Source organism: Lissotriton vulgaris, chromosome 1_1 (genome assembly GCF_964263255.1).
Source record: "Lissotriton vulgaris chromosome 1_1, aLisVul1.2, whole genome shotgun sequence".
In the NCBI taxonomy this organism is placed as follows: Eukaryota; Metazoa; Chordata; class Amphibia; order Caudata; family Salamandridae; genus Lissotriton; species Lissotriton vulgaris.
The window spans coordinates 1,244,680,867-1,244,703,388 of record NC_141685.1 but is presented as its reverse complement, the minus strand read 5'-3'; the positions used below and the strand labels follow the sequence as shown (position 1 = coordinate 1,244,703,388).

The following is a 22,522-nucleotide window of genomic DNA, read 5'->3' as shown; positions in this document are numbered from 1 at the left end:
TGCCTGCAAATTTGGAAGTTTTTGATGAGTGTGGTGAAGGGGTTGCAGCCAGAGCCTGTACACTATTGTCTACGGCCAACATCCTTGCCTGCTCGTGCTTATTTTCCCCTGTTTGCTCTAACATGGGAGGTCTGCAGAGGCTGTTTTTGTTGGAAATGGGAACAATTAAGGCTGGTGACTGGATGAGTACGAAGGATATTGGTATTGCTGATAGCCTTCCTATAAAATGATTGTCCTTTCCCTCGGGAACCACGAAAAGGAGGTTTCTGAAACTGGAACAGCCCCAGAGATTTGGCAGTTTCCACCTTGTTCGTTTTGAGGGCTTCTTTCACTTGACTCCCAAAGAAATCGTATGGAAGGTCCAAGATTTTATTTTGAACCTCAGGGTAGAATGAGGTGGCTTTGAGCCAACCTTGTCTTCTGAAAACCGCCACACCTGCCAACTGCCTGAAACCTGTGATGGCAATATCCATGACGGAATCTATTATTTTGTTAGATACTCTTTCTCCCTCATGTAAGATCATTTTTTCCTCTTCTTTAGCGTCCTCTGGGATATGATCCATGTAGGGAGCAATGTTGGACCACATCTGGTGATCATAGCGCCCTAAGATCGCCAGAGAATTTGCTGCTCTCACTGGCAATGCAGACATTCACGAAAAACGCTTCCCAATTGAATCTAGACGCCTGGCATCTTTATCAGGAGGAGCAGAAAGAGGTGCTGCTGGGTTTTTGAGCGACATTGAGCCGCTTGCATAACCACTGAATCCGGCTTTAGATGCCCCGGGGGCACGCTGGTGCATTGTCTGTAGCTTTGTATTTTTTGTTAAGGCGCGGAAGCATCGCCATACAGAAGCTGGGGTCTTCATAATCTGCATACCTTCTTCCCAGATATAATCAATTATCGGTATAGCCCTAGCGGATTTACGGTATGGTTCCTTAAAATCGTAAACAAAACAGTCGGATTGCTTTGAAGGGAGTGGTAAAGCATATCTTTTTGCAGCACGTTCTAGAAGATTATCAAAACCTCCTATGTCCTCTGGTAGAGAGTCTACTGGAGGAGGTGTTGGTGAAGCAGGCAGAGAGATTGAATAGTTGTCCCATTCTGGTGCCCGTGTTGCAAAGTTCTCCCTCCTCATGTTCTTCGTCAGAAGAACTGTTTCCTGGAGAGGAACAGACTGAGGGGTATTTGGGAGTGATAGTCTGGTAGGAGTGGATCTTTTGCACTGGAGACCCCATTCGAGATGGACGGACAGCAACAGGTACTGAAAGTGGAAAACGCTGGCGGTAGTCCTCATGCATAAATTGAAGATTTGAAATGAAGCCAGAAGGCACCGTCACCCTCTCCTGCTGATAGTGCTGACGGCATGGCTCAGGTTCTGTATAGTAAACCTGACTATAACAGTCTTGCTCCTGCTCTTCATCGTCATCTGGCTGATACTTGACATGTAAATCTGATGGACTATATGCAGGACCAAAAGGGACTTCGTCTTCCGAATCCTCCTCTTCCAAAAGATGAGTGGGTAGAAGAGGCGTGATTTTAATTGGTGACGTATGTTCTGGGGTAATATCTATCTCTCTTGGTAAGACAGTAGTTTTTGGCAATGGTGATTTAGGTTCTGGCCTTCATCTTGACAATCTAGGAGCCTTCGTTGATGATGCGGTCTTCGTCGAAGATGACGACGACGATCTTGTCGACATCTACTTGTCCATTGGCGGCTTTAATTTCAGTGACAGTGAGGAAATCTTTGTCAACGATGACAGAGGGATGGTTGGCAAACTCTGGGCCTGAATAGAAGACGACAGATGTCATAGACAGTGACAGGGCTGTTGACAACAATGTCGACGTCTCTGAAGTGCATCCCCTTGTTGTCGACGGCAACTCATTCTTGAGTGGCAGAGAACCTATAGATGTCTCTGAAAAAGGTTTTTTAAAAGTCAGTCTTAAGCCTGGAGGTGGAGTCCAGACATATAAGACTGTTCTTTCTTTTGCTGTGCCCCAAGGAGACAGCCTGAGAGGACTTTTTGGCACATTTTGAATGGGGTTCCTTGACAGAGTGCAATGAATACCTCTCTCTTTTGAGGGATATCGTTGATGAGGTAGACTGTATGCTCTCTCAGTCTGCCACAGGATCAGACCTGGTCTTCAATTTTTGGAGCCAAGTAGGAAGTCTTCCCTCACGGTCTCAGAGAGTCTTATTTGAGAAGGTACAACATATCTTGCAGTCAGACGCCTTATGAGATGGCTATAAACAATAAATGAACTCTTTCTTTGAGAGGGTCTTACACATACAGTCTCTTCTTCAGACAAGTGTCACACTCTCTAAAGAGAGCCTTTTTTTTTTTTTTAACTTTTCTGAGATAACCCAGTCAGATTTGTGGCAAACAACAGATAGAAAGAGAGAATATATATCTGACTAAGAAAATATGTAAAACCAAGTCACTTCCCTGAAAGCTGAAGTCCAGAAAATCTTCCTGAAGATGAGAAAAGCTTAGCAGACCTCAGAGGAGACTCCCTAGCACAATGTGCGGTAGAAAATCAGACGTTCTGAGCTTCTCTCAGGAGTGTTCTAGAGGGTGGTCAATGCTGATTGACCAGGGCAAAACTTTGGTCTCTTTTTTAATAAGGGCTATGATAGGTTAATAAACTGTGAGGCCTAGGCCTTTCCTAGTCTATACCTATCAGTCTACTATTACTATTTAAAGTACCTGGGACTCTCATCATGATGACGGGGAATGATTCAAACATGTGAATCCATGAAAGCTCCTATACTGGAGTTAAGTAAAGTGGTGTAGAGTGGCACATCATAGAATAAAGTGAGTAAGTTTCAGAGTAGGGTGAAGTGGTGTAGAGTGGAGTGGTGCAGAGTTAAGTGGCATAGAGAGCACTGGCATTGAGTGCAGTGGTGTGCAGTGTTGCAGAGTGGAATGGCATATAATGGAGTGTAGTAACGTGGAGTAGCCTAGACTGAAGTTGTGTAGAGTGCAGTGCGCAAAGAAAGCAGTGGTGCAGAGTATAATGGCATAGAGTTCATTGGTACAGAGCAGACTGGCATAGAGCGCAGTAGCGTAGCGTGCATTGGTTTTGAATAAAAAGATCTGTAGAGTGCATTGGCATAGAGTGCAGTACTTAGAGTAGAGTGCAGTGGCGTAGAGTAGGGTGGTGCAGCGTAGAGTAGGGTGGTGCAGAGTAGAGCGCTGTGGTGCAGAGTAGGTTGTTTCAGAGTAGAGTAGAGTGGTACACATGAAAGTACAGAGGTGTAGAGTACAGTGAAGCAGAGTAGATTGCAGTGGTATATTGTTGACTGACAGAGTGTACTGCTCTAGAGTGGAGTGGCATAAAGTGCAGTTTTGCAGAGTACAGTGGCATAGAGTTGAGTTGCACAGAGTGCAGTTGTGAAAGTAGTGTGGGGTAGAGTGCATTGGCAGAGTAGAGAGGCGTAGAGTGCAGTGATGCAGTGTGGAGTGGCATAGTATGGAATGGTGCAGAGCAGAGTGGAGTAGTATAAGTGGAGTAAGCATGGTGTGGTAGGTACTGCCATTACAGACAACACCAATTGAAATGACCATTACATTTGCACAGATATACAGCTTTACTGATGAAAATATACAGCGCACAAATAATGTGTGGAAATGTCCTCAACTATTGTATTGATTGTATTCAAATATTTGTTTCCACCACACTTCAGAATTACCCAAAAATGTGCTTCATTTGTGCGGTCCTAATTCTGATATATTCTGAAATATCTGCACAGCTCATTTACATTTTATTATGTGCTAGAAAAAAACATTGTATAGCCTTCCATCCAGCACCTCCCAGTAGCCAGCATGCTGGTCACATAAATCCTCTCACTTTGAAGCCAGAGAAAGAAAAGTAAATGCCAAGCTCCCAAAAAGACAGAGCATGACATTTGACCTCTGTCTTTGTCTGCACAGCAAATGTGATAAGATAAGAACAACATTTAAAAGCCTGTTAATAGAAATCCAGTACTGATTAAAGAATACAGTAAATAAGGTTTGGACACGGAAAGGGACAGACATAAGCTGGACAGCCTAAAACAAAAAAGGTAGCAAATAGAAAGCAAGGGAATGCGAGCGCCAAACCACAAAGCCAATGTTATGCAATGGGCAGAATGCATTCCCAGGGAAGCTCTCCGAATGGCCCCAAGACAATATTAGCAAACCAGACAGCTGTGCTGTGTGATAGGCTTCGACCTAAAAAATTTGTTTGAAAATGTAACTTAACCTTCCTCTGCAGAGGCATTTAACTCAATGGGAACACAAGGGGATATAAGGCAAATAATACTATTGTATGTTCCGACTGATCTAAACCTTTATTTTTTGTTAATCTACTCATTATATAGGAAAGACAACCCTGATCATGACCGAAGTCAGCAGTCAAAGCACAGTCACTTACAGAGGAATAGCTGGAATCCTGGTACCATTCTCGTCTACGAAGTGCCCACCAGCATTGAGGACCCAACAGTGATGCAGCGACATGAGGGCATGCCTTGCAGTGGTTGGATTGTCCTTCCCATTCTGACTGTCCGCGTTCTTAAGGGGGGAAAACTCCTCTTCCCGCAGCACTTCATAAACTACAAACTTCCTACAGTTGGAAAAATGTAAAATACACAAAAGTTACAAAGAGTAAGAAAGCGCATTCAATGGTCACAAAATTATGCCTACATCTGTAGAACACACTTTGAACTACATAAATGAAGAGGGCACTTCTAATAGGACGAGTTACTTACCTTTGGTAACAATGTATCTGGTAGAAACATAGCATAGACGCAGATTCCTTAACTTAGAATATCCTCAGGCGTCAGACTGGATCCGGAAAACTTTCTGCAGCAGCTCCTCTGCGCGCCGGGGGGAGGCGCCGGCTAGCTCCGCTATGACGTCGTCCACGGATATGACGTCAGCAGAGTCATATATGCCCCTCCCGGAGCGCTGTCGTCAGTTTTCATTGGAGAAACTTTTCTGCGTCAGAACGTGGAGCCACCACCAAAAAACTGTGAGAATATGGGAACAGTGTGCAAAAATGGTGAAAAATTAGAAAGAAATTGACGGGTGAGACAGAGCAACGCTCTGAAAAGCAACCCCACAAGAGTGAAGGCTAAGTCAACGTTAAGGGAGACAAGGATGTAGAAAAACAGCCGGGTAGTGGACAGAAAATCTGTATCCAAAAAGTAAAACCGTGAAGGAGAACAAGTACGGAACACAAGATTTAAGGATAGCTCACCACAAGACGTCACCAAAAAGAGGAATCGCAACCCCAATAAAAGACCCATAAATGTACAGAGCCAATAGATCTGAAGTAAAAGGCCATGGAGAAGAAGAGGAGAGGGACGGTGCGAAAAACGTGAATAGATTTCACATCGTTACCATCCAGGCAGAGGACTGGAAAGAACACATGATGGATTAACGTACCGCCTAATGTGGAGAATGGACAGAATGGAGCAGAGAAACAGAACGAAGCAGTCTGTGTTGGAGTGAAGAGAGAATGTCACCCCGCAAAAGGGCAAGCCACCCTAAGGGAGGCGAGTATAGAAAGCACCAACCTGAAAAGGTCTTCGCAGAACAGGGAGGACGAGTGGGCATTAAGGAATCTGCGGGTAGACTATGTCTCTACCAGATACATCGTTACCGAAGGTAAGTAACTCGTCCATCTAACAGAAGTCTAGCCGCAGATTCCTTAACTTAGAATAAATACCAAAGCCATACCCATGGAGGAAGCGGGTCTGCGATGGAACCCCACCAAGTTCCCGAGAGAACTTAGTCGTCCAGAGGGTGACTAAAACAGCACCGTGAAACCAGGGGATGAACCATAGTGAGGACAGCAATGTTAGCGCAGTTAACCACCAGACAATGAAGCTCTAAAGAGAGCGGAAAACAATGGGAGGCAAAGGCACCAGAAGCTGTCAGGAACAGCGCAAAAAAAACCTTTGTGTATACAGGGTTTGAAAAAGGAAAACAAAGAGCCAGAATGCCGGTGGCAAAGTGAGAGTCCCTAACTTGGAGAAAAAGAAGATGAACCAACCCAGGGTACGAGGAATGAGCCAGATCTAAGGTGGCGACAAAAAGCAAAAGCAATCATCGGCTGTCCAAACAGAACCGTGGAAAAAAGCACTTTGGAACCTGCGCCTGCAAGGCAGGTGGAGCAGCAGTGACAAGAGGCTGACCCTCACCCAGCAAACGTCAGCATGTAGAAGAAACCCTACACTAGATACGCTGGAGTAAAAAGGAAGGATACGAGTTTTCAAGAAGCAGAGATGAACTGAGGGTTTGAGAGATCCGCCAAATGAAACGTGCCAACTGCAGCAAAGCCTCGAGAGACGGCAACTGGTATGACAGAGACATCACACACCGGCCCAATATGCACAACAGCGAAAAGGAACCCTGTTGAAACCTGTACCAGGAAGACACAAGAGACAGTATTGGTAGGATGCCAATCTACGGCCAGAAGGCGTTAGTAGCACGAAAGCACAAAACACGCCAGGACTTAGATGGTCTGTCACAACATGTGAAAGAGCCGATGACAAGTAGTCAAACGCCAAAACACAAGAGCGAAGACCGGAAGGCACGTAAGCATACTGGAAGGTACCTAAGCATACCGTGTGGACACTGGAACCACACGAAGTAAGCACATACCTTGTGTACACCAAAATGAACAGTTCAGGTGCGCACAACAGCAAGAAGGTCACCGCCCAAAAAAGACACCAATAAAGCCGGGCACCACATAAGAGCCGATGGTACAAGCAGACCGGGCCAGAGACCACAGACACCGCATGAAGGAAAAGCCTGCACGGATACGCTGGGCAAGAACACAGAACAGACTCTGAGCAGGAAGAAAAATGCTGAAAAGGGAAGCAGAACACAACAAGAGTGTAGGGTACGCTAAAAGTACCCGCAGACACTTGTAACTGGATAGGACAACACCTAGGGCAGTAAGGAACAATTGCTCCTTGCCTGGGAGGAACGATGACCCCCCGCAAGCGAGAAGAACTAGACACGACAGTGGAAATATGAGGGACAAATGGATATGTCCCGGACCCCAAGAAGCAAGTATTGTAAAGAAAACACGCCCCTTGAGAGCGCACCGTGCGATCTTAAGGCAAAGCGTGTAAACACCCGTACGGAAACAGCAGTGAATATGGAAATTGTGATAGGAGGCTGCACAGCAGCAAATAGGGTGTCAGTTGTGAAAAAACTTGCAACAACAAAGTGTTTTGCCAGGCCTGCTGGATAGACACGGCACGAAACCCATGCTAGGCTCCGATGCAGTGCAGATAGACCAACCCAGACAGGCAATAGAGCAACACTACACAAGGAGCATTGTAGAAACAGACAATAGACTCCCAGCAGGATGTCGCAGAAAAAATCCATAGGAGCGTACCAAGGCAAAGGCAGAACCCAATACCAGCAAATACCCAACATAGGGTAAGGCTAATCCCCTGTAGGGGTGTCCTCTTGAGCTATGCATATAGTCAGAGGACAGAAAAACAAGAGAAACAGACAAAGGGCTGTACTGAACGAACATAGAGATGGCTAACCAGCCATGAACACTAACCAGGCACCATAACCAATCCGTGCAGAGGTTTGGCGGCGTAAAATAAGGCACCAAGATTCACTGCAGCCAGAACAAGAGACGGGAGATCGCCGAATCCGCGTGGAGGTCAAAAAGATCAACCCCATTGAACGACAGATCTCTGAGGGCATCCCGAATATGATCTGAGAAGCGACTGTCGCGCAGCCAAGCATGGCGGCGTAAAGCCACAGCGCGCGCAAGAACCTGTCCCATAGTCAGTTGCATCAAGGGAAGACCTAAGGGAGAATTGTGCCATTTCCCTGCCATGCAGCAGAAGACGAAGCAATTCTGCCTGTGGCTCTTCTGGAACAGAAGGGAGAAGGTTCCCAACTGAATCCCAAAAAGCTGAGGATGCATGTGCAAACACACAGGCCGTATTTAATGCCCGGATGCCCGCGCTGGCAGAGGCAAAAATCTGGCGACCACAATCGTCCAGCCACCTAGACTCCCTGGTGGGAGGTTACAACGGCAACGTGGGTGAAGACTGTAAATTAAAAGCCGCCTGAACAACTAGTCCCTGAGATGTTGGGTGAAGAGACAGGCAAAGAGGATCACCCGGAGCAGGGCGGTGCCTACCGGTAATAGCCTGATCAACAGGGTCACCAGAAGAGGGTCTTGACCATGTGTCACGCAGGATGTCAAATAAAGAGCCCCCAAAGGGCAGCAAAGGCTTCACCTCGATAGGCTCCAAGTGGAGCAGATCCATTAAAGGATTGGAAAGTAGAGGCACTACAGGAAGCTGAAAGCAGAGTACAGCAGCCGCCCCATGAATAGCGCACGCAATGGCACCACTAGATTCAGTTGCCATCCGTGTAGGTGATAAACTGTCGGTAGGAGACGGTTGAAGACTAATCCGGCCACTAGACAATAGGAGTGGAGGAGCCAGAGACTGACCTGAAGGCCAGGCAACACTGGGTAGTTGCACCATTGGCCCTTGATCTGGGGAGTCCAGGGAAGCATCATGTTGTAAAGGAGGAGGCGTAATCGCTAGTACCGGCGTCGACTGACGCCATGTAGGAGACCTATCGCCGCCCGAGGAGACGGGAGGATCAACAACCTCAACCAAGGGAAGAGGAATCTACGTCGGTACCGGCGTCGATCGAAGCCACATCAGAGTCGCCTGGACGTCGACGACCTCCACAGGGAACTCTACCTGGACGCCTACCGACGTCGATCCCACTGCAAACTTCCTGGAGTAAGCACAAGGTGCCGGGCCCGACGTCGCGCCTGGGGTAGTACCGGCACAGCCTCCGACGTCAGCGCAGGAAGCCGCTCAGGTCTATGCACTGACGGGGTGGGCTGTGCTGTGGGCCCTGGCTTGTTGGCGTTGTGTTGGCTCTGCACACACAGCCGGCACCAGGGAAACTTCCGCAGAGGAGGACCCGGCATGAGTGCCTGCTACCTCTGTGGGACCCGAAGGTGCACAAGGGAGAGGGGGCGACTCAAAGCAAGCCTGGAGTGCCATAGAATAAGCCTCCATTTGGGCACGCGTTGCTCCAACTCCCGGAAAGGGAGGGTATGGAGGATGGGGCTGCCGTGGGTCTTTACCTGGCACAGAGCGAGGGGAATGGGCGGCAGCTGCACGAACATCAGAAGAAGATCTCCGCAAGAGATGCCCGTGCGTAGACTTACCTGTTTTCACATAGCGGTCGCGGGAGCGACCTCAGGAACGAGCCTGATCCTGAGATTCACAAAAGTTCTCTCACAATTAAACCTAATGCCGGTCCCATATGTAGATTTGCTAAAAAGGCTTCTTGGTTTCAAATACTCTCCGCGATGGAAATTTACAAGACGCAAGTCAGCAGTGCGGCACTGTATGTTGCTGAGTCATAGGGCTACTGCAACATGAACACGTTGATCGTTGTCGAAAACCATTTCACTAGAGCGCTTACTGGCCTAGGGAGGGGTACATCACTAGTACCATGGTGACTGGATCTAGGTTTTTTCCAATTGCAGACTTGGCAGCCTGGAGACCACTGTTGTATTGGGTGCGTATTTGGTTACCATCGAATTGCACCATTATAGAGAGGGGCTTGCAGAGATCCTAAAATTGCAATCGTCCAAAAAAATGAAATGGTTGGCCTTTATAGAAAAAAAATGCTTGGTTTGAGCTTGGCGTGGTTAGTTTTTGGGAGGACACCTCTTCTATCCATACTAATACTGCCCCAAAGGTGAACCTTTGTTTTCAGGAGAAAGCTGCTGCCCGTAATGAGCTGCAAAATTCCACAGGCAGCCTTACTAGATGCTCTGTCTTGCACAAATTCATAACTAAACATGAAGAATTTTTAAATTATATTCGCCCGACACGTGCTTGCTCATTATTTTAACAGTGTAGGCACTGGACCCTCCCAATTGCAGTTTATACCTCATCATGGAATGCTGCTACACCCGGGACTCACAACGGCTTCTTTAGTCTTTCTGTTGATGAAACAGAGAACACTTGTTCGTCTGCACTTTGCATGTCAAAGGTAGAAGTAAGTGGATTGTTTCCCTTTGTTAGTGCCTGAGTTTTATGGAAAGAAGGCAATCGCTCAGGATTTGTAAAAACGACTCTTCAACAATAGTCATAGTTGCTTTATCTAAATTGTTGTACGCGGTCTGGTACATAAGGCAAAAGTCGCGACCTTAATCCAACTAAAATATTTTATAATGGGTCCGGTTTATTGCACTTTATATTTTAGGTAATTTTAACTTTTTATATCGCATTGTAGTAAATCTGCTAGCACTAAACCTTCCACCAACTGACCGGACACCTACGATCTAACTCCCAATTTCTCACACACACCCTCGGATCCGCTGAGGCAACAGAGGAGGATGCTCCTTCTCACACCTAGCGGCCAAAGCTTTGAACAACTTTCCCCTGAACCTCACGACTACCTCATCACTCCGGGAATTCAGAAAAGGACTCAAGACCTGGATGTTCGAATGAATAGAGCACCACAAAGCAGCTAGTAACTCCAGCACATCGAGGCCCCCACGGGTGATTTGCATTGCTTTATAAATCCTGATTGATTGGGATTGGAGTTTTAATTATTTAAAACTGGAACGGTTTTTATTTTACACTGTATTTTATGATTCTTTGATGATGAATTTATCATTTCGATCAATCAAATAAATTTCAACTTGAATTTTTACATATAGATTTAATAACACCAGTTATAGAAAGTATCTTGTGTATAAAGGAAGTCTAAACTCAGTAGAACGTTTTCTATATTTTGTTGAGTCAGTGCCTCAGAGCTACTTGCATTTAAAATTAAGATTTGTATCTACTAATCCACACTACACACTTCCAAGGGAAAAACGTTTTTTGTGTGAAAAACACAAAACTGAACTGTTATAATTGGATAAATCACTACTCTCCTGGCTTATTTGTTGGTGAAAGCAATTTTGGCAGCAATTACAGCTGCCGGCCTGTTGAGATGGGTCTCCAACAACTTGGTTCACCTGGATTTGGTACGCTTTGCCTATTCCTAACAGAACGGAGATACTCTGTCAAGATCATTGAGTAGCCTTTATGGACAAGACGCAAAGTTATGTCATACATTTTCGAACGGATAGAGGTGGGGGTTCTGACTTTATGCAAAGACATTCACCATTTTGTTCCTTCGTCAATCAGTGTGCCTCGGGTCACTGTTTGCTGAAAGAGGAACCTCCGTCTTGGTTTCAGTTTTCTTACAGAGGGCGTAAAGGTTTCTAAAGGGCCTTCCTGAACTTTACTCTATCAATCCTGACAAGTGCCCTGGTTTCTACCAAGAGACACAAGACACAAGTGTACTTCACATTAAGGATAGTATTTTTCTGCACTTTGGTTTTATCAATTAGCAAAACCTTTTGCCTGCACAATTTGACCCATATTAGACGTCATCTAAAGTGTCCACTGGCCTCCTGATGGCTAGTTCCTCTGATCAGTAAGGTTTGCAGTCACCTAGTTTGGAAGGATGGCGCAATCTAGGCTGGGTCTTGGTAGTGGCATGCAGTTTACCCTTTTTAATTATATTGACTTTGCTACAAGGGATATTCAAGGCCTTTGAATAGTTTACATACCCATCTCCTGAGCTGTGTGTTTCCACCACTGTTTTCTGAAGTTCATTTGAAAGCTTCTTGGTGGTCATTGTTGCACCTTTTGCGGTCAAATGCACTAGTGAGCAGAGAGAACCTACTGGAAAAGCTGAAACTATACTAAAATCATATACTCACATCACTACAGTTGGATGCAGGTGGTGGCCATGTTGCTTGTTGTTTAATTTTGTAGGTGGTTGGTTATGCCTGAGAAAATTTACAATTTCCATTACAAGGCGATTATTGTATTGTAATTGCATTTATATAGAGCTTACTACCCCTGACGAGGTATCAAAGTGCTTTTTCAGCAAGTACTACGCTACTCCAGAGCCCATAAAGGATTAGTAGCGAGTTATTATAGTGGAATATGGAAGTAATTTGAGTGGTGAATATGTTAGTCAGTTATTTGGTTTGAGAAAGATAGTGGAGGGATAGAAGAGGGAAAAAAGGTTTGCATTTATTTAGCGCTTGCTACCCCTGATGGGGCGTTGAAGCGATTTTTCGAAGAGTACCACACTACTCTGGAAGCCATACATGTGCATAAGTCTGCTTCAGAACCTTTCTACGGTATGGTTGGATAAGAGAAAAACATTTCAGGAGATTGCTACCCTAATCTGATGGTGATGACAAAACGGAAGGAATTAACTTGAGTGCCTTTTCCACCACAGCGACTAGCATATGGCAAACCGCTGCATGCTAGGCCACCTAGCTCTCAGAGGAACATCTCAAACCGTGAGCCCTTTGCTCCACCACAGGGATGTGGTTGATTCACTTCATGCTGCAATTGAGTCTCCACGTTTTAAATGGATGGCTATATAGTAGACACTTACAAAAGCCAGTTATTTTGGTCCTTTGAATTGAACACTTTAAGTGTTGCGTTTTACAGTGTGTAGGTAAATGCAAAAACATAAAAATATTTTTATGCAGTTTAATTCCAGGCTATAAGGCAACAAAAACAAACTTCTGAAAGGGGATGTAGACTTTCAACAATGAAAAAGCTGAAAAGATAGAGTAAGAGGCAGCACTTTTTTTAGGACGATTGCCTATGCAAACATTTCTTCACTAGCCTCCTTCAGAAGCATTCCATTTCACTGCTTAAACTCTGCCCAGCCTTACTGGATAAATCTGTTACACACACACTAACCTACCTCAAATCACTTTTTTTCCTAGCTCAGCCTCAGGTCGAAAGCTCACAAGAAAAGATTACTTACTTTCAATGCCATCCCATGAAGGGAAACTTCTCTCAATTCACAAGCACTGTCATAAAATTAGATCACCATATTTAAGTGCATTACTAAATAAAGACAGAAGTTTCTCTTTCTTTGCCCAAAAAATAAAACAAATTAAAAAATAACTAAATGAAAATTATTTTCGATCAAAAAAAGAAGTTTTATGATTGTAATTCTGCATCTTTTTCACAGCTTTGCAATTTGTTTTGGCTCACTATGTAAATCAAAAATACTGATCTTGCAAACTTCACTTCGAAAAACAATAGTATCCAAGAACATTTCCGATAGAAAATAAGTTATACACTAAGGGGCCGATTATGATCGCGGACGGACGCACTGAGGAGGAAGGGATGTCCGCATGGGCTGCGGAGTCCCCTCCTGTGCGATTAGGGTCACATCCTCTATTTTTACCATTGCGGCGGGTGCGGCTTCAAGCTGCACCCGCGGCAATGTTAAAAATGCAGTCATTGCATTTGCATGCAGAAAGAGGCAGGCACCTCGCGGTGCCTGCCGCTTTCTGCATACAAATGAGGGGGGTACCATAGGTACCCCCCATGTGCACCCCCCACCCCACCCTTCACCTAGGGGGCCCGCAACGGGCCCCCGCAGTGAAGTTACACATGCTTTTCCACGGCGGAAAAGCCGCCGCGGAACAGCATGTTTTACATCCCATCCTAATCTGCCTGACGGTGTCTGAGAGACACCGTCACCAGATTAGAGCTTTTCCGCCGCGGTTGTAAGCCAGCCGCGGCGGAAAAGCTGCGGATGGAAACCAGGACCCACCAGCCATCCTAATGTGGCGGTGGGTCTTTGGTCAGTCCGCTTCGGTTTTTCTGCATCCTCTGGGCCGGCGGTGGCTTCCGCCGGCCCCGAGGATGCGGAAAAAACGCAATCCTAATGAGCCCCTATATGTTGTTGATCAACGTTTACTAGATCAGTAGTTTGAAATAACAGATGCTCAAACTAAAGAGAAAAAAAGAAATGTGGGATGTGATAACAAATCAGCACAAGCCGTTCAATCTTAGCTTCTGATGCCCGGATGTAAAATATTTTGCATAATATTTTATGCATGATGATTACGTTATAAAGACGAGTGCTTCAGTTCAAAGGCTACCCCTTGAAAATCAGAGCTGGTGGTAATGACCTCACTGGAAGATGCATTACAATAATGAGAGTATGCAGTGGAGGAGGCCTCACCTCCTACCTAATAAAACTGCTCCTGACTTGTTGAGATGCAGCTGTGATAGGAAATATGAAAAGAAATAGGTCTGGCGTAAACTATTCCTTGGATTTCCAACCTCATCCAGCTGGCATGAAATTGGGCACCCACACTGCTGCTGGAACATGCACAGAACATAGCTTGCGTGCTTCCATCTCCCACTCATTTTAGAAGTAAATAATAAATGGCACACAGCAAACTTGTCAAATACATAAACAGCTACCCTACAAAGGCCCACAAAAGGTTTGCACTTACTTTGCAAACTGAAAGATGTCAAAGACAAACTTTTCCATCTTGATCCCATTTGGCTTGTCTGGCGTGATGAACTGCCCTCGAGTATCCACATATGGAATTTTCTTCTGTGCCACGTGGTGCTGCAGCTGAGGTTCATGAATGCTAGAGGGGAAAGCAAAGACAGTGAGTAATAAACCAACCCTAAATATACAATATACAATGGCAGCAACTGTGTTGTCCAAAGCAAAACAAAAACAATGCCTCATGGTTATCTTCTCCAGCATGAAGAGAGTTGGTTACAACTAAATAGATCTTAAGGGTGACTCGGAGATGGAAGTATAGTATGCTTGAGGCACATTTCCCCCATTCGTGAATGCTGCTCAAGGGTGCTGTGCTCAATACTTCTGTGGAAGCAGCAGTACATCCAACATAATTCTGGAACAGCCAAATATAAATACACCGCAAACCATACCACAGTGCAGCGAAACAAAATGGCGTAAATTCCTCCATCCCAATAATGCTATGAACTGGAGAAAAAAAAGCAGAGTCAAGGACCACAAGCTAAAGCACACGAATGGATGGATGAACAGATTCATAAAAAAATTGTTCCATATATTTTCAAAGTCCTGCCACTGCATGAAAATCTTTTTGGTAGTGGGTCTTGAACTCATTAAGCTTCCCTGCCGACAGATGCTTTGGGACGCCACCACAAGGCGGGTGAACTGGCACATCCAAAGGGTACAGAAGGCGTTAGACAAGTTGCTCTAACCAACCCTTATGAAAAGCCAAAAGCAGCTTGTAAAGGCAGGAAAATGCTTCCAGAGTGGTTAAAATATGTGAGAACGGCATGCACACCACAGTACAACCTCGCCCACTCAACATAAGCCCAATGCAATTGAACTGCTTTATCCTTCTGTCCACATTCTGCTGCTATTTTGTTGCATGGTTTGCACTAGGCATTCTTGATTCGTGCTCGTGTGCAACAAAATAGCAGCAGAATGTGGACAGAAGGATAAAACAGTTCAATTTGTGCCCCTGAGGAAGGGCAGAACGCCCGAAATTCATTGGGCCATGTATTAAAAACTTTAATAACACGGATATTGTGTGAAAACAACGGGAATAAAATTGAATCAAATGCTTCAATAAAACTTGATTTTGAAAATACTAAATTACAAAGGAAACTTCTTTCAGTGTGCATGTGAGGACGTCATTTCCGCCTGGAATGACGCTACAACAGTTTTCATAGCTACCTCCAAGACTCAGAAGGAGGCACTCACCTAGCACCTAATCACCTGTTTAACAACTTTCAAACCACAACACACCTTCTGTGCGACAGTTCTAAACCCAAATCGTTGTGACAGGTGAATTTCATACCTCCAAGAAATCTCTCATGACATGTAATTGACATAAGTGTTATCAAACAACGTTTTCTGACAGTCGAACACTTTTTCAAAACAAAGTGATAACAGCAACATACATGTTTAAATGGGCGGATCATACAGACAAGAATGGTTCAAAACCATGACCAGTGCGTTTTTCACAGGAATTTAGCCTGCTGACTGGCTACAGATTTTGGACCAGAAATGTGCTGACCCGAGAAAGCAGTACATATAGAGAGGGGACCCAGTACATAAAAACTTTAAATCAGAAATAATGAAAAATAAACATGAAAATACATATATAGCATAAACACACTTGTTATTTAATCACAGTGTGTGTTCAGGGTACAGAACATAGTGCAAAAATCATTTCGTCATCATCATAATAAAACAGTGTCCCAAGTAGTGAGAGGGTAAGGTGTAGTGGGTAATGAATGCAGTGTGAGAAAATGAGTGCAAGATTTCAACACAATCTAAAAATGCAATATCAACTTTAAAGCTACGCAAAGATACCATTACTAAACCCTGGCTTCACCTTAGAGCCAGCTACAGAAGAAGACATACAATGTTCGTATCTTATTTTGTTGAACAACATGCTGAAAAGGCCTGTATGAATATCATGTTTGTTAGTTGCGCAAGCTGTTGAGAAGGTGGAAAATCAGTCGACGTTTCGACCCCAAAATAAATTGTAGGTAACCGTTGGGCCTTAGAACAGGGTCTTCATCAGGACGTGGGGGGTGTGGCGGGGCAGGCAACTCATGGGGAGGGCATCAAAAGGTTGTGCCAGAAGGCTCCAATCCCGACGGGGCACAGATTAATTGGACGCAAAGCAAAAATGTCAACAGAAAACGTTAATTAAGAAGGTGGTTATCGATTGCCATGCAGGTCAATATGAATGATAGGCATTGCATGATAATCACTCCTAACGAATTAGAAAAGCCGCTGCAACGGTCGGCATCAACTCTTGTGTGGGCCGCTGTACGATGTATCTGTAGCCGTGTTCGCCGTAGAATGAGCAGTCTCGAGAAAGCATACACATCCCAACAATATTTTTCACACTAGAGACTCTGGGGATAATTTGATATATGGATGGTACCACCTTTTGTTGTGTCATGCAAGAACCATCCTGATGCTATTGAACATGATTTTGGCACATTTATGAGCCACAAAACGAACAACATGTGATGTCAGAAACTAAAGTCCAAAACGTTTTATACCCACGTTAGGTACTTTGTAAGGGAGTGCAAAGGGTCAAAACTACTAATTTAAAGTATATTTCAGAAGCATCTTTTCCATGAAAATTTGGCATGCAGGAGTCTGGCCCCAATAATCCCGGGTACTCAGACAGACATATCCAGGGAGGCATAAATTGTGTTGATCACACTGGCTCTACTTATCCATAAAAAAGGAACCTCATTGACATTTCCACACACTTATGTGCAGTAAAACTCCATATGTTACCAATGTCAAATGTCCCCAACTCAAGCCCACAAAATGGTACCCCTTGTGTGCAAATGGGTCCACCACAGAAAAGAAAGAAATACAAACATATTGCAATTTTCAAAGAAAACATACCCACAAAACGTCTGGGATCAAAACTGTGTGCCAGGAGGCCCTTCTCCCAACTCTGTTTATTTTTTTTCCACTTAAACAGTTATTGCTGGAGTTGAGGGGGCATATCAGCTCTGCCCGAAAGCAAATAAAATGATTACTGGACAGAAATAAAAACTGAGCGGGAGCCATGCATCCTTGCATTCTCTATGCCAGGACCCCTGAGCACTCAAAATGGATCCCTGGAATCTGTTGAATGGAGTTTAGAAGCCTTCTGTTTATGACTCAAAATCTTGTGAAGACTCCAAGAACTTACTTCAACTCAAAAATAAAAATGTACTAAACGCTTGCAGGCAACCTTGAACCATCACTGAATTCTTCGATCCCACCCCACCAATATACTTGGAAGTGTATTTGCCTTTAATCATTGCAATGGAAAAGTATTTTTTTCTTCTCCAATGGTTGTACTCAATGTCATGTTCTGGAAATTTATAATACAATTAAAAAAAAGGCAAGTTAAACAGCATTTGCCTTCAAATCAAGGTGTGCATCTTACAAACAAGGTCAAAGACCGGCAACGCTGCACCCAGAATCACAGAAATTCCTGCACACACCTGCTCCCCAAACAGCACAACTTATATCTAGTTTATGACGACTTAAAAAAGATCATTACCACCTTTCACAAAGAATCCATTACCTTGTCCAAAGACCCAACTAGCTACTCTCAAGCACTGTACTAAAAACAGATAAGAAAACACATTTGGAAATATGAAGACCATCACAACCCACCTGATAGTCACATGCCTAAAGTCAATTCAGTAAGCGGAACAGAAAGTGGAGTTTCACATTGAGGGGGTTGCCTCATTTCTCAGATGAAAGCTAGAATTCAGCATTGGACCTACTGAACTCTCTGCAATGGATTACATTGTAGAACAAGTCACACAGTGCAAGACAGAACATACATGAATTTATCTATAACGTTAGAGGTCACCAAACACATCGGAATCTGGTCTGCTTAATCCTCCAGGAGGAGCATAGCAGGCGTCACACATAGGGCATCCCTTCATGATGTCTTTGCTGTTCAACATTTATATGTTATCTATGCCACAGGTTAATGTAATACATCACCTGCAATCTTAGATGTACACTGATGAGGCTTGGGCGCCTTCCCAGTCTGAAAAAAATGACATCAGCACGAGTTGTCTGGAACATGTATGTTGCTGGAAGCTAAACTAAGACTAATGGAAACATTATGAAACTCGCCATCTTTTGTGGCTCAAAGTTATTAATGTCTGAACAACAACTTAGGGTTGACAATTTAACCTATCCATCACAGTGAAAGAGCCTGCCATTTCTACCAACTAATTACGAGTGTCACTCGCCTAGCCTTCTGTCAGGCCAGGATTGGATGTCTGCTACATGCTTAAATCACAAAACAAAACGAAAGATAGCAACAAGTATAAAGTGTCAGGCATTTGAAGCCCAAACATGAAACAAAGTCATCAAGGGCCTGAAAACCCACCAAGCACCTTCCAAGATCTTGCAATTCAAGAAAATAAAGAAAAAAACACAAAAAACTGAAAATTCACACTTGGAGGTTGCTGCAGACCCTAAAGTACAGCATGCTAGGCTCTTGAGCACCATCAACCCTGCCTTGAATGCGGAGGCCAACTACATACTTTCCATAATCCTTTGAAAACAAGGATGTCTGTTCCAACCAATGGACTGCAGACGTGCATTGAAATTGAAGTTGGTGTCGAACATATCTTGGTTGGACTAACTGCTTCAACTGCGGCATACAGAGTGCTCACCCCTCTAATTACCTTTTACAACACTAAATAGGAACCACATGTAGATTTGAGTGCCCTGCCTCAAACACAATACTCTGCACATCTCCTACCACCGTGTTTGATCCTTCTAGTGCATATTCAGTCACCAAGAACTCACCTCAAAGTGAGTGCGCAATTACTGCAATTCAGAACTAAGGGGATGTGCACATGCAAGAAAGGAGCTTTGAAACACAGATCAAGACATGAATTTTACAGAAAGTGAAAAAGAATATACTGTAGACCGAGCCGAGATGGAGAAGAATGATGGACATGACTTTTCACCATTTAGAAGGGCTTAGATAAACACAAATAATAATCAACTGCAGTTCCTTTCGTGGATCACACGCAAGTCAGCAAAGTCTTACTTACTGGACAACATCTCTGAGGAAAGACAGAGAGAAGAAATGATTGGCAATGTTGCCTGCATTAAACATCAGTCGCCCATCTGCACTCCGTCTCTGTGCTGTTGACAAGGTGATCTCACTGTATTCCACCACCTGATAGACTCCGTCAACCTTGCACACCACACCAACAGGCTCTGTGGGGTTGGTCTTCTCCACCACCTACACAATGAAAATGAGAAAGACTATTATTTATATGAAAGCTAATTTCTAAAACAGTCACATATTTGAGCAAAAACACTGCAAACGGAGAAAAATGTAGTACTAAAATAAAAGGATGTTAGTTACTAGACTAACTATAGTACTTTTGGGTGTGTCCCCCCCACCCAAAAAAACACGGCACATTTTAGAAGACCTGCTTAAACGATGCTCCACATTTCTTTTCTCACACTCTACAAGGATGACACAAATTGAATGATGCAGTGGAATTGAAAAAGCTTTGCAATCACATGAAAAAAAAAATAGTATACTTGTAAAGTGCACAGCTGCCCCAGCAACGGGGCGTCCCGGCGCTGTATAACGCTGTGGAACCCTTCCTGGCTCTCCCTGTGAGATGCCCCTCTTGGGCACCCCCAAGGTGAAGCCAGGCATCCCAGTGTTGTTGGTGCCGTTGTGGAGATTAAGCAAGCTATTGCCCAGAGTTGCAGCGTGGGACCCATGATTAGAGTAGGCGCCGAGGCGAGAATTATCGAGTACGCGGACATTGAGCCCAAGACCCTGCCGCGTCGGGAATTGAACCCTGGTCCCGGGCCTGATCTCTGCTTCAGAGTCTGCCGCTTCTAACCAGTGAGCCACACTTCTCCACGAAGAAAGTGTGTCTCTAGGAAGAATATTGGAGGAAGTATTGTGGGCATCTCATTATCACTCTAAAATCCCTGCCTGCTCTGGTGACATTTCAGCACAAAAAACTGATTCTTGGCTCGTTAGGGGGCTTGGAGGAGGCTTAGATGAGGAAGAAGGCAGTTTAGCTCATATATCGAGAATTCACAAAAACAACTGTCTTCTTTTCCTTGCTTTGAATGGACAGAGCATCTTACTGAACAGGTACATACAGCATAGTGATTACTAACTGCTCAGAACATAGACTAGTTACCTACTGTGCAGATATCATGGGGAGGGACAGGACCCTGGATTCCTGAGGGACATAGAATGCATCTAAAGGAACAACATTCCAAGAAGATAAATCCTATCAAAAGATTAGTAGGCATTTCAGATGCCTCCTTGTCCTGTTTAGGGCAATTACAGATGAGGGAGACATTCACTTGGGCAATGTGTAAGCTTAGTTTGAGGTATTATTTACCCTACTCGAGGAGGACTCCTTTACCACCCGAAATATAGTGGAAAAGGAGGACAAGTATTGTGGTTTCAATTGCAATCACATACAACTTTAAAAAAAAACAAGTAAATAAAATTGTTAGAAGTTTATCCAACTTGAGCTGCAGATTGCTAACCTGTGGAATGACTCTATGGCTACTACAATCGGTGTCCCCACTTCAAAGTCATGGGAACCCTGATTGATTCATAATGCTTGTAAGTCAATCATGTAACTTGTAGGGGGGGCGCTAGAGGGCACACTGCGGGATGGCTGGCGTGTGAGTCAGCTCCGCCGGACGGGTGCAGGAACAGCGACCTTTGTACCCCCAAACCTGCTGCCACAAGGACGACTAATAGATATTTGGTAATCGGAAGATGTAGTCCATAAGCTTCTGGAGCTAAATCCCTGCAGAAACGACCTCAGAGGAAAACATTTCGGCGAAAAACGTAGAGGAGGCGAGTGGCGATTCAAAATGGCCGCGCCCAACGCACGGAGCCGCCGGTGATGCGGGCGGTGAACAACCCAATTCGGACCACAGGCTGCAGGGCTGCTGCCCAAATGATGCGGAGATAGATCGCAGACGAGGTCAGCAAGCTGGAATCTACCGGGAACTGCGAAAGGGCTGCGGAAGATGCTGCGTTCCAGGTAATACAAAATGGCGGCGGCGGCGGTGGAACGCACGGACGTTGCAGCGGCACACAGTAATACAGAGACCACGAAGACACAGAGCTGCTTCTGGGCGAACGGGGAGGTGTGCACACGGGTGGAGCGGCAGGGCAGAGGCGGCAGAGCATGAAGAAATTATCACAGGGTGTTCGGATGCGAAGCGCTTAACTCGGCGGGCTGTTTCCCGCCATTGACGGAGAGCCACTGCAACAACCGGGATGTCTACAGCGCGCACCTAATATAGAAAATATACAGCGGCAACGGATGCAAGGCTCCTAACTGCTAAGACCTGACTGGTGGCCTGAAGGATGACTACAGGGGGAAAACAAACAGACGCACACTCATTTAACAACAACAGCTGGAATATGGGCCACGCTCCCCCCGTGTGTGCTATGTTGCTAAGAGTTAACAGGAGCTGCCAATTCAACGATAAGACTTCAGCCAAGTTCTACCGACACACGCCACACAGTGCCCGGCATGGCATGCGGGGATGTGTAAGAGACATCATTGCGCTGTTAACAGAGTACCCGAACAGTGAATGAACGGGAGCTAGGCGAACATGTGGGTCTGCTGATGGTCAAATGCATAGAACTGCTTCACAGTGGGCGGCAAGAACACTTCAGCGTCGTAATCGGCCTACAGCGGGAAACACGTCCATAATAAGCCCAGGGACACAGCGTGGTAGCCCTCCAACGAGTCCTAGCGTGATGGGAAAACCAGACAAACAGCAGACTAAACTGCCCTTTGAAACTAGGAAACAGGCTAAAAGTAATGTGGCCACTTCGGACGTGGAGGGCGAGCAAGAGGTGACCGACGGGACCGGCATGGAGTCAGTTCTGCGGGCAATTCAACAAAGTCTGCAAGAGATGAACAATAAACTAGACAACGTGATGCTGCGAGTGGACACCATGGCAGCGAAACTCGAAAAACACGACGAGCGGCTGGTGGAGGCTGAACAAAGGATCTCTAAAGTGGAGGATGAATCCAAGAGCACAACGAAAGCGTGCGGTAGCATCGAAAAGACTCTGGAGGGCCTACGTGCGAAGGTGGAGGAC

General features: G+C 45.1%; 1 protein-coding gene across 2 annotated transcripts in view; it reads right to left on the bottom strand.

Annotated features, from left to right (window-relative positions):
• UAP1 (UDP-N-acetylglucosamine pyrophosphorylase 1) overlaps positions 1–22,522 on the bottom strand; it is a 163,027-nt gene that overhangs the window by 43,218 nt on the left and 97,287 nt on the right. For both annotated transcript variants that reach the window (XM_086964509.1, XM_086964514.1), the window contains exons 6-8: positions 19,455–19,648; positions 14,348–14,488; positions 4,415–4,603 (exon numbers count right to left, since the gene is read on the bottom strand). In XM_086964509.1, coding sequence (XP_086820635.1) covers positions 4,415–4,603; positions 14,348–14,488; positions 19,455–19,648 — 524 coding nt within the window. The remainder of the gene's footprint in view (positions 1–4,414; positions 4,604–14,347; positions 14,489–19,454; positions 19,649–22,522) is intronic.